Raw genomic sequence first — 12,967 nt, 5'->3', positions numbered from 1 at the left:
GTTTCTTTACAGAGTCTGCACTTTGGATCATCTGTTGATTTTTCAATTCTGGCTTTGACAGCATATGTTCTAATGGCCTGTTCTTGTGCCACCACTATCAGTCCTTCTGTCTCCTTTTTGAAAAGACCACGTCTTTTCTTTATCCACTTTGCCTTCAATCTTCTCCAAGAACTATGCAATGCTTTGTTCCACCAACTTTGTTCCGCCAATTATTATTATTGTTGTTGTTGTTGTTGTTTTTGTTGTTGCTATTTTGAACTTTTGAGTTTAGATTTAAGCCTGTAGGGCAGAAATTCCCGGTCGGAATAACTGAATAGCAGAAGAGCAGAACAACAAAGTTGGAAGGAGTTGGAATCTAGAAATTTTGGTTGCATTTTGAAAATCCAACAGAAATCTCTGTTCTCAGTTTAGATCAACACCATGGATGGAAAAACAGCCTCACAGCAAGCGAAAGAAAATCCATTTGTCCTGGATAAAACCTTTGGACCGCATCCTGTGAAGGTGACATCTCCCTCTATTTCCAAATTAAAGGTAATAGCTTTCCTCCTTCCTCTCTCCCTCCAGTTTTCGCTTCAGTGAATTACTGAGCTGCATCCCACAAAGGCTTCTATTCTTTCTATTCTGAAATTAAATAGCTTCCCATTTTCTCTGCAAGAAATCCTCACTGGTTATATACAAATTACCAGTTTGTTTGGAGACGAGTTCTCTTTGCTATACCAAAAGAGGGCTTAGTTTAAGTGAATTTTCATTATAAAGAACATTGTTTTGAATTTTCAAACGTGTGTGTGTCTGAAATTTGTACCTGTGAATTTTTGGGACGATTCTACCAGAGAGCCCGACAGAACATATATATAACCAACACTCCTGCTCTATAACATTAGAGTTACGAGATGCCTCTAAACAACTTTCTAGCAATGCCTCCTTTGCCAGCTCACCATTTTATCTCTGTTTCCGTCATAGATATTTCTTGGAGCACTGGCGTTTTCTTTTTTTGCCAAAGCTTTATCAGGAAGCTACATGAAGAGCATAATGACTCAAATCGAGCGGAGGTTCGAGATCTCGTCTTCAGTGGTTGGCTTGATTGATGGAAGCTTCGAGCTAGGTAGGTCGGCTCGTTCTGGGGCGCAAAAGTTATAGCCAGTGAAGGGCTACCAAAATTTTCACTATCACACTGTGGGCGTGACTTATGCATTTTCTTTCAACATCTTTCAGTGCAAATTGGGTACTCTGGGGGGGAGCTCCATTTTCACTACCACACTGTGCCCACCCTGGTTATAGCTTGGCCATAGGAAGTCCTCCCCCCCCACCCAGAAGATTGTTCATATCTCTTCTTCTGATTCAGGAAACTTATTGGTAATGGTTCTGGTGAGCTACCTTGGACCACTCGTTCACCGCCCAAAGGTGATTGCAACAGGTTCTCTAATTATGACCTTGGGATGCTTCCTTTCAGTGATACCGCACTTCATCATGGGACAGTAAGTGAAGCTTGTTTGACTTTGACTTTCTACATTATTTATTGGTCAAGTGTGATTGGACACACAAGGAATTTGAAACTGACCTAGCAAACACTAGATCTTTAAGTGTACAGTGGTACCTCTACCTAAGAACGCCTCTACTTAAGAACTTTTCTAGATAAGAACCGAGTGTTCAAGATTTTTTTGCCTCTTCTCAAGAACCATTTTCCACTTACAAACCTGAGCCTCTGAAACTGTAACCAGAAAAGGCAGGGAGAAGCCTCCGTGGGGCCTCTCTAGGAATCTCCTGGGAGGAAACAGGGCTGGAAAAGGCAGAGAGAAGCCTCCGTGGGGCCTCTCTAGGAATCTCCTGGGAGGAAACAGGGCTGGAAAAGGTGGAGAGAAGCCTCTGTGGGGCCTCTCTAGGAATCCCCTGGAAGGAAACAGGGCTGGAAAAGGTGGGGAGAAGCCTCTGTGGGGCCTCTCTAGGAATCTCCTGGGAGGAAACAGGGCCAGAAAAGGTGGGGAGAAGCCTCCATGGGGCCTCTCTAGGAATCTCCTGGGAGGAAACAGGGCCAGAAAAGATGGGGAGAAGCCTCTGTGGGGCCTCTCTAGGAATCTCCTGGGAGGAAACAGGGCCAGAAAAGGTGGGGAGAAGCCTCCATGGGGCCTCTCTAGGAATCTCCTGGGAGGAAACAGGGCCAGAAAAGATGGGGAGAAGCCTCTGTGGGGCCTCTCTAGGAATCTCATGGGAGGAAACAGGGCCTCCACCCTCCCTGTGGTTTCCCTATCACATGCATTATTTGCCTTTACATTGATTCCTATGGGAAAAATTGCTTCTTCTTACAAACTTTTCTACTTAAGAACCTGGTCACGGAACGAATTAAGTTCGTAAGTAGAGGTACCACTGTATATTCAATTGTTGTATAAATAGATGGAGACAGTGTACCAAGAGACCAGAGTCTACGGAAAGGGGCGGCATACAAATCTAATAAATAAATAAATAAATAAATAAATAAATAAATAAATAAATAAATAAAATAAAATGTTAGATCAGGAGCAGAGTATCTATTTTAAACCTTCCTTCACAGACACACCCAAACCACACAATTTAATTCATTTGTTATTGTTCCTCCTTATAAGGTTCCTGAGAAAATATCATAGGAGGATATTTCACATAATATGTAGAGTAGAAGCTAGAGGAACATCAAAAACAAAATTATTTTTTTTTCTATCACAGATCTGTTTGGACATGTTATAGGAGCACAATAATTAAGTTTGGTTTCCCTGGTTTGTGCTTGTGCAGTCAACCCAAACCACTTATCTACCCAACAGTCAATCCATCAGACCCATGGAGAGATGATCTTTCTCAAATAATGATGGAAGGAGAAGTTTAACTTTTCAGGCCCATAATCCTGTCTTTTCTTCTGCAGCTACAATTACAAAAGTATCGCAGTTTCGTTGGCCAATTCATCTACAAGCATTTCAGCCTGTGCGCCAGTATCTGCCCATCATTATACTGTTGCCGAAACTTCCCACAACACAACTGTGGTTGGTAAGTAAAAAGTTTCTAGTGGCCTTGGAGCTGTGTTGAGGGAGGGCAGTCTTGCTCTATCTAGCAGGGGTGGGGAACTATGGCCCTTTTATGACCTATGATCTTCAAGAGCCAAAGGGGCGTGGTGGTTAGAGTGCAGTAGTGCAGGCTACTTCTGCTGGTCACCAGTTGGCAGCAGTTTGGTTGATCGAATCTCACCAGGCTCGAGGTTGACTCAGCCTTCCATCCTTCCGAGGTGGGTAAAACGAGGACCCAGATTGTTGCGGGAAATATATTGTTGGTGATGACCTATAAGGCCCTACATGGCATCGGACCAGAATACCTACAGGACCGCCTTTTGCCACATGAATCCCAGCGGCCGATTAGGTCCCACAGAGTTGGTCTTCTCCGGGTCTCGTCGACTAAACAATGTCATCTGGCGGGGCATAGGGGAAGAGCCTTCTCTGTGGTGGCCCAGGCCCTCTGGAATCAACTCCCCCTGGAGAATCAAACTGGCCCCACCCTCCTCGCCTTCCACAAGACCTTGAAGACCTATATATGCCACCAGCCATGGGACAATTAATGTATCCCCTTCTTTGATCATTAAGAGTTATGTGTGGTTGTGATTGTATAGTATTGATTGTCTTTTTAAGATAGTGGGTTTTTAATCATTGTCTTAGTCTTTGGAGAGGGGCGGCATACAAGTCTAATAAATTATTATTATTATTATTATTATTATTATTATTAATAATAATAATATCTATTTATTCATTCATTCATTCATTCATTCATTCATTCATTCATTCATTCATTCATTGGATGGATTTGTATGCCGCCCCTCTCCATGGACTCGGGGCGGCTAACAACAGTGATAAAAACAGCATGTAGAAACCCAATACTGAAACAGCTAAAAACCCTTGTTATAAAACCAATCATACATACCAACATACCATGCATAAATTGTAGAAGCCTAGGGGGAAAGAATATCTCAGTTCCACTATGGGTTTTAAGGAGCTTACGAAAGGCAAGGAGGGTGGGGGCTATACTAATCTCTGGGGGGAGTTGGTTCCAGAGGGCCGGGGCCGCCACAGAGAAGGCTCTTCCCCTGGGTCCCACCAAACGACATTGTTTAGTTGACGGGACCCGGAGAAGGCCCACTCTGTGGGACCTAACTGGTCGCTGGGATTCATGCGGCAGAAGGCGGTCCCAGAGATGACAGGGAGTCATTGCTCACAGTCGCTCATGCCCTCATCACCTCGAGGTTTGATTACTGCAGCGCTCTCTACATGGGGCTACCCTTGAAAAGTGTTCGGAAACTTCAGATCGTGCAGAACGCAGCCCCGAGAGCCATCGTGGGGCTTCCCAGATTCGCCCATGTTTCTACAACACTCCGTGGTCTACATTGGCTGCCGATCAGTTTCCGGTCCCAATTCAAAGTGTTGGTTATGACCTTTAAAGCGCTACATGGCATTGGACCAGAGTACCTCCGGAACCGCCTACTACCACACGAATACCAGCGGCCGATAAGGTCCCACAGAGTTGGCCTTCTCCGGGTCCTGTCGTCTAAACAATGTCGCTTGGCGGGCCCCAGGGGAAGAGCCTTCTCTGTGGTGGCCACGGCCTTCTGGAATCAACTTCCCCCGGAGATTAGAACTGCCCCCACCCTCCTTGTCTTTCGTAAATTACTCATGACTCACTTATACCGCCAGGCATGGGGGAGTTGAGACACCTTTCCCCCAGGCTTCTTTATATTTTGTTTCATGTTTGGTATGAATGTGCTATTTGGTTTTTAAATATATGATAGGGTTTTATATGCTTCTTTTAATATAAAATTTGTTTTGCTATAATATTTGTTTTTATTGTTGTGAGCAGCCCCGAGTCTTCGGAGAGGGGCGGCATACAAATCTAATAAATAATAATAATAATAATAATAATAATAACAACAACAACAACAACAACAACAACTTCTTGGAACATCTTCTGTCTTCAGGGTGTGAAAAAATGGCTAGGTCCAACTTCTGGGTCTTTGTGCTTGCTGGGAACCTTCTACGTGGAATTGGAGAAGCTCCTGTTATGCCTCTGGGGATGTCTTACGTTGATGATTTTGCCAAGGAAGAAAACTCAGCATTTTACTTAGGTAAGATAAAGCCAATCCTGAATTTGAGTATTACAATTATTATTATTATTATTATTATTATTATTATTATTATTATTATTATTTATTTGAGTTGTATGCCGCCCCTCTCCGAGGACTCGGAGCTATCCCAGACCTCAGACTTCAACTCCCAGAATTCAACTCTGTCTGATGACTGCATTGATTGGGAATTCTGGGAGATGTAGTTCCAGTCTAGCTGGAAGGTACCGGGGGGGTGGAGGTTGAAGAAGGGGAGGAGCTCAATTCTTGTTTTTAGTAGGCTCAAACTATTTCATCGCAAGGATTCTTAAGTACATCCACGTTGATAACTATCTGTAGAAATTCAAGAGATGGTCAGTAAATTAATTCTGAAGCACTAACCCTATTTGTCTTGCTGACACAGAAAATGAGAGAAGGAATTTTACCAGGTTTTGGGGAGTGAGAACAGAGGATATTTTGGGGAAGAAAATGGAGAGAAACGATCAGTAGTTTAGTAGTAGTTTTCATTATTTTATTTATTTATTTTGTCCAATACACAATGAGGGTTTTAGTGGGTGTATGTATGTATGTATGTATGTATGTATGTATGTATGTATGTATGTCCCAGTGGGTATGGCTAGCTGATGAGGCCAAAATAAGGCCGAAATAGATCTATCCTACTCTCCCTTAATTTTCAAATTCAGCTTAAACATGTGACATATATATATATATATATATATATATATATATATATATATATACCGTGTTTCCCCGATAGTAAGACCCCCCGATTGTAAGACATATGGGGGGTTTCAGGGGGGTCGGCTAATATAAGCCATACCCCGAAAGTAAGACATATGTCTTACTTTCGGGGAAACACGGTACGATATGCCGGAGAGCTGGAGAAGGGGGCGTCCGGACCCCCCCACCCCCAGCAGAAGCCAAAGGGGGGTTCCTTTCAAGCGGCGTTGGGCGAAAGAGGGCGCGCAGCCAGCAGCAGAAGGCGAGAGGTGCCTCCTTCTCCGGCTCTCCGGCAGATCGAGCGCGCAAAGAGGCACCTTTCACCTTCCGCCGCTGCTGGCCGCCCTCTTTCGCCCAGCGTCGCTTCGGAAGCCACCGAACGCCATCAGGGGGGCGCTTGGCGACCGCCTCTCCGTTCGCCAAGTGCCGCTCGCCAAGCGCCCCCCTGACGTCGTTCGGCGGCTTCCGAAGCGACGCTGGGCGAAAGAGGCCAGCCAGCAGCGGCGGAAGGTGAGAGGTGCCTCTTCGATATGCCGGAGAGCCGGAGAAGGGGGCACCTCTCACCTTCTGCTGCTGGCCGCCCGCCCTCTTTCGCCCAGCGCCACTTGAAAGGACCCCCCCCCCTTGGCTTCTGCTGAGGGTGGGGGGGTCCGGACGCCCCCTTCTCCGGCTCTCCGGCATATCTCAGAAGCCAAGGGGGGGGTCCTTTCAAGCGGCGTTGGGCGAAAGGGCGGGCGGCCAGCAGCAGAAGGCGAGAGGTGCCTCCTTCTCCGGCTCTCCGGCAGATCGAGCGCGCGAAGAGGCACCTCTCACCTTCCGCCGCTGCTGGCCGCCCTCTTTCACCCAGCATCGCTTCGGAAGCCGCCGAATGCCGTCAGGGGGGCGCTTGGTGACCGCCTCTCCGTTCGCCAAGTGCCGCTCGCCAAGCACCCCCCTGACGGCGTTCGGCGGCTTCCGAAAGAGGGCGGCCAGCAGCGGCGGAAGGTGAGAGGTGCCTCTTCGATATGCCGCAGAGCCGGAGAAGGGGGCACCTCTCGCCTTCTGCTGCTGGCCGCCCGCCCTCTTTCGCCCAGCGCCGCTTGAAAGGACCCCCCTCCCTTGGCTTCTGCTGGGGGTGGGGGGGTCCGGACGCCCCCTTCTCCGGCTCTCCGGCATATCACAGAAGCCAAGGGGGGGGTCCTTTCAAGCGGCGCTGGGCGAAAGAGGGCGGGCGGCCAGCAGCGGCGGAAGGTGAGAGGTGCCACTTCGCGCGCTCGATCTGCCGGAGAAGGAGAAAGAAAGAGGTCGGGTTGTGTGAAAGAGGCCGGGGTTGGGGGAAGGGGAGACGTAAGATGTGTGTTTTTTTTTTTGCAACGCCGCTCAAAAGGTGCCTTGGCTGGAAGAGTAGCTGGTTTCCAGGGCATAAACTGGCTCGCTTCCGGGGATGGTAATGTAAGACATACCCCGAAAGTAAGACATAGTGGGGCTTTTGGGGGTAAAAAGAAAGTAAGACATGGCCTTACTATCGGGGAAACACGGTATATATGATTACACCAACCAATCAGATCACTAAAACATAATCACCCAATCTATTTGCTACATTCAAACCAAATCTCCAACCCCACACTATATACTAGGAAGAAATGACAGTTGCAAACATTCCATTTTACAACAACACGAAGCTTGGAACTTCAGCCTGATGATGGTGAATGTGATTTCACCGAAACGTCGCATAGACATGCAAAATATTACACAGGGCAAAACCCGAACTCAGAACAATCTACATACATATACCCGTGAAAATTTACGAAAACAAATATATATACGGTCTTGGTATATTCGGGTTTCTTCCCGTGTAGGATTTGGAAATTTCTGGCGACGTTTCGACGAGGTCTCACTCATCATCTTCAGGCTGGTGTTTCTGTCCTTGTTCTAGGGCGAACACAGCGAGACCTGAGCTGCCTTCCTTCTATAAATACTGGTGGCTGGGTGTGGTTTGATGGCTCAGCAATTGCCTGCTGTGTAGAAACTTCCTGGTGAGTCAGTGGGGTAACAATTGGGGTCGTTGATGTAGCTGAGGTATGCTGATTAGTTAATGGTTGTAGATTAGGCGAGAACAAGGACAGAAACACTAGCCTGAAGATGACGAGTGCGACCTCGTCGAAACGTCGCCAGAAATTTCCAAATCCTACACGGGAAGAAACCTGAATATACCAAGACCATCATACCTGTACCCGTGAAAATCTACGAATATATATATATATATATATATATATATATATATATATATATATATATATGTAGAATGTTCTGAGTTCGGGTTTTGCCCTGTGTAATATTTTGCATGTCTATGCGACGTTTCGGTGAAATCACATTCACCATCATCAGGCTGAAGTTTCAAGCTTCGTGCTGTTGTAAAATGGAAATATATATATACACAGTGATCCCTCGATTATCGCGAGGGTTACGTTCCAAGACCTCTCACGATAATCGATTTTCCGCAGTATAGTGGTGCGGAAGTAAAAACACCATCTGCGCATGCGCGCCCTTTTTCCATGGCCGCGCATGCGCAGATGGTGGAGCCGGGGAGCGATGAAAGTGCGGAAGCCGACAAAGATTGCTTTGAATGTCGGCTGCCCCCGCCCCCCCCAGTGCGTCCGGCGCCCTCGCCACTACCGCCCACCCGCCGCTCGCTGCTCACCTGCCCGCCCGATCCACCCCTCTCACCGGCTTTCGGACACGGGTCCTCCTGCAGCAGCGCTGCCGAGCAGATCAGCTGCTGGGCGGCTGAAGAAACCTTCCCTGGGTCTTCCCCGCCGCCCACGCAAAGGGGAAACCCCGATCTTCGGCTCCTCGCTGCTGCCGCGCTGCCAAGCAGATCAGCTACTGGGCGGCCGAAGAAACCTTCCCTGGGTCTTCCCCGCCGCCCACGCAAAGGGGAAACCCCGATCTTTGGCTCCTCATTGCTGCCCGCCGGCCGCTCGCCCGCCCGCCGCTCGAGAGCAAGAGGGGGAGAGATAGAGAAAGAGAGAGAAGGAAAGAAAGAGATGAGAGAGGGAGGAAGAGAGTGTGAGAGAGGAAGAAGCAAGATAGAGAAAGAGAGAGAGAAAGAAAGATGAGAAAGGAAGGAAGAGAGTGACATCATCATGTGGGAAAAACCGCGGTATAGCAAAAAAACCGTGGAGTATTTTTTAATTAATATTTTCTGAAAAAACGTGGTGTAGCGTTTCGCGAAGATCGAGATCGCGAAAATCGAGGGATCACTGTATATATTTGTTTTCGTAGATTTTCACGGGTATATGTATGTAGATTGTTCTGAGTTCAGGTTTTGCCCCGTGTAATGTTTTGACTGTCTATGCGACGTTTCGGTGAAATCACATTCACCATCATCAGGCTGAAGTTATAAGCTTCGTGCTGCTGTAAATATGCTGTAAATATTCCATATTTACAGCAGCACGAAGCTTATAACTTCAGCCTGATGATGGTGAATGTGATTTCACCGAAACGTCGCATAGACAGTCAAAATATTACACGGGGCAAAACCCGAACTCAGAACAATCTACACACACACAGAGATTTTATATACGTATATATAGATACAGGAGAGTAATAGGACAGGGGACGGAAGGCACTTTAGTGCACTTGTTGTGACCAGTGATGAAATTCAAAATGTTTCTCTACTAGTTCTGTGGGTGTGGCTTGGTGGGTGTACCATGGTGGGTGTGGTTTGGTGGACGTGGTGTGGTTTGGTGGCTGTGGCAGGGAAAGGATACTGCAAAATACTTACAATCCTGGACCTAGAAAGCTTAGAACTAAGATGCCTTAAACATGATCTAAGTATTGCCCACGAGATTATATGCTGCAACGTCCTGCCTGTCAATGACTACTTCAGCTTCAACCACAACAACACAAGAGCACATAACAGATTCAAGCTCAATATTAACTGCTCCAAACTGTCCTATTGTCTCTCCTATATCCCACATATCTTCTCTTCTATCCCTTTATCTTTCTTCTATTCTCTCATCGATTTATTTTATCCTATATTCTCTCTTCTATTCTTTCTCTAACTCTATTTCCTCGGAGGTGTCCTAAATAAATAAAATCTCCATTCCCAGCTCACTTCATTCCCACCTCACTCCATTAAACTGTAGTCTGGAGGACAGAAGGGAAAGGGGGGACATGATCGAAACATTTCAATGTGTTAAAGGATTAAATAAGTTTCAGGAGGGAAGTGATTTTAATAGGAAAGTGAACCAGGGGACACAATCTGAGGTTAGTTGTGGGAAAGATCAGAAGCAACGAGAGAAAATATTATTTTACTGAAAGTGTAGTCGATGCTTGGAACAAACTTCCAGCAGACATGGTTGGTAAATCCACAGTAACTGAATTTAAACTTGCCTGGGATAAACATAGATCCATCCTAAGATAAAATACCGGAAATAATATAAGGGCAGACTAGATGGACCATGAGGGCTTTTTCTGTGGCCAATCTTCTATGTTTCTATGAAAGGATATTGCAAAATCTCCATTCTCCAGGAGAAGGATACTGCAGGGGGTGGGAGGGGAAAATCATAGATTTTCTGAATCAAGTCTTCAGTTCTGAGATTTTCTGGTAGTCTTCATTTAAATTGAAAGCTTGAAAGGTTAGAACTGCGGCGCCTAAAACATGATTTAAATATTGCCCACAATATCATATGCTGCAACATCCTTCCAGTCAGCAACTACTTCAGCTTCAACCGCAACAACACAAGAGCACGCAACAGATTCAAACTTAATATTAACCGCTCTAAACTTGACTGTAAAAAACATGACTTTAACAATGGAGTTGTCGAAGCGTGGAACTCATTACCGGACTCAATAGTGTCAACCCTCAACCCCCATCATTTCTCCCTTAGACTATCCATGATTGACCTCTCCAAGTTCCTAAGAGGCCAGTAAGGGGCGTACATAAATGCACTGGTGTGCCTAATGTCCCCTGTCCAATTGTCTTCCCTTATCTCATATATCATATATATTCTCTCCCTCTGATATATTTCTCTTCTTTTTTACATACTATCTGTTCTGTCGGGCTCTCTGATAGAATCCTCCCAAAAATTAACAGGTACAAATTTCAGACACACACACGTTTGAAAATTCAAAACAATGTTCTTTATAATGAAAAGTCACTTAAACTAAGCCCTCTTTTGGTATAGCAAAGAGCACTCGTCTCCAAACAAACTGGTAATTTGTACAAGTCCCTTATCAGTTCTGTGATACTTAGCTTGCAGCTGTGAGGCAATTCAAAGTCCTTCTTTCACAAAGTGAAACACACTTTGCTCTGGTTTAGTTTCAAAGCAGGGAAAAATCAGCACACAAAAAGGCAAAGTCAGTAAAGCAGTCACGAAACACAACAATCAGATAATCCTCCACAATGGCCAAACCCACAGGCTGCTATTTATAGCAGCCTCACTAATTACCACAGCCCCACCCAACCACAGGTGGCCTCATTTTCTTTTATAATAATCTCTCAGTTGTTGTTGCCTATGCATCGCTCTCCGCATGTGTGGCTGTATCATTAACTCTTGTTCTGAATCCAAGGAGGAGCTAGATAATTGATCTCCTTCTGAGCTGTCTGCCTGACTCTCCTCCTCCCTGTCACTCATGTCTTCTTGGGCAGAGGAGCCTTCATCATCGGATTCCACCGGGGGCAAAACAGGCCTGCAGCATGTGGATGTCTCCCCCACATCCACAGTCCTTGGGGCAGGAGCTGGGCCAGAGCTAACCACAACACTATCTTTATATATATTACTCAATGTCTATTCTCTTCCATATGTATTGTGTATTGGACAAAGAATAAATAAATAAATAAAATAAATTCTAACCAAACATCACTTCGCTTAGCTTTGCAAGCAAAGTTGGCTTGATGCTGCCATCTGCTGTAGACCCGTTTCCTCATATGTAATTGAAGTCCTGTTCTGCAGTTGTTCCTGTACTTATCTTTAACTCATCTTTTGTAGGAATTGTACGGTCTGTAGGGATGTTTGGAGTAACTATTGGCTTCCTCCTTGGAGCTATTTGTGGCAATTTGTGGGTTGACATTGGAGCAGTAAACTCAGGTAAGGGACAAAAATCACATCCAATGTTTCTCGTCAGTCATTTTGGTCTTTTCATCTGGTAGACCTTTGCTAGCCAGACTTCAAAACTTTGATTTAACACTGCTGTTGTGTTCGCATTTACTATACACTTGTACTGTTTTGAGTGTAACAAAGTGTAACAATCAGCGTGTAGCAAAAAGTAAACAAAACAAAACAAAAAAACTTTACACTCATAGTAAGAACCTCTAAAATGAGGAAAAGTCAATTAATCAAACTCAACCCTGATAAGATGGAGTGGCTGTGGGTTTTGCCTCCCAAGGACAATCCCATCCGTTCGTCCATAACCCTGGGGGGGGGGGGAAATCACTAACCCCCTCAGAGAGGGTCCGCAACTTGGGCGTCCTCCTCGATTCACAGCTCACATTAGAGAAACATATTTTAGCTGTGGTGAGGGGGATGTTTGCCCAGGTTCGCCTGGTGCACCAGTTGCGGCCCTATCTGGACTGGGAGTCACTGCTCATAGTCACTCATGCCCTCATCACCTCGAAGCTTGACTACTGTAACGCTCTCTACATGGGGATACCTTTGAAAAGTGTTCGGAAACTTCAGATTGTGCAGAATGCAGCTGCAAGAGCAATCATGGGCTCCCATAAATATACCCATGTCACACCAACACTCTAGAGTCTGCATTGGTTGCCGATCAGTATCCGGTCACAATTCAAAGTGTTGGTTATGACCTATAAAGCCCTTCATGGCACCGGACCAGATTATCTCTGGGACTGCCTTCTGCTGCAAGAATCCCAGAGACCGATTAAGTCCCACAGAGTGGGCCTTCTCCGGGTCCTGTCAACTAAACAATGTCGTTTGGCGGGACCCAGGGGAAGAGCCTTTTCTGTGGCGGCCCCGGCCCTCTGGAACCAACTCCCCCTAGAGATTAGAATTGCCCGCACTCCTCGCCTTTCGTAAGCTTATTAAAACCCACCTCTGCCATCAGGCATGGGGGAACTGAGATATTCTTTCCCCCTAGGCCTCTACAATTTATGCATGGTATGTTTGTATGTATGTTTGGTTT

At 46.0% G+C, this 12,967-nt stretch overlaps 1 protein-coding gene across 1 annotated transcript in view; it reads left to right on the top strand.

Moving 5' to 3' along the window:
• The first annotated feature begins 420 nt into the window (after positions 1-420).
• Positions 421-12,967, top strand: part of LOC139169151 (solute carrier organic anion transporter family member 1C1-like) — a 32,667-nt gene continuing 20,120 nt past the window's right edge. Inside the window, exons 1-6 of the mRNA XM_070754979.1 lie at positions 421-531; positions 961-1,102; positions 1,343-1,475; positions 2,888-3,009; positions 4,979-5,125; positions 11,818-11,916. Coding sequence (XP_070611080.1) covers positions 421-531; positions 961-1,102; positions 1,343-1,475; positions 2,888-3,009; positions 4,979-5,125; positions 11,818-11,916 — 754 coding nt within the window. The remainder of the gene's footprint in view (positions 532-960; positions 1,103-1,342; positions 1,476-2,887; positions 3,010-4,978; positions 5,126-11,817; positions 11,917-12,967) is intronic.

Source organism: Erythrolamprus reginae, chromosome 6 (assembly GCF_031021105.1).
Source record: "Erythrolamprus reginae isolate rEryReg1 chromosome 6, rEryReg1.hap1, whole genome shotgun sequence".
NCBI lineage: Eukaryota > Metazoa > Chordata > Lepidosauria > Squamata > Dipsadidae > Erythrolamprus > Erythrolamprus reginae.
This window is presented reverse-complemented; position numbering and strand designations above follow the sequence as displayed.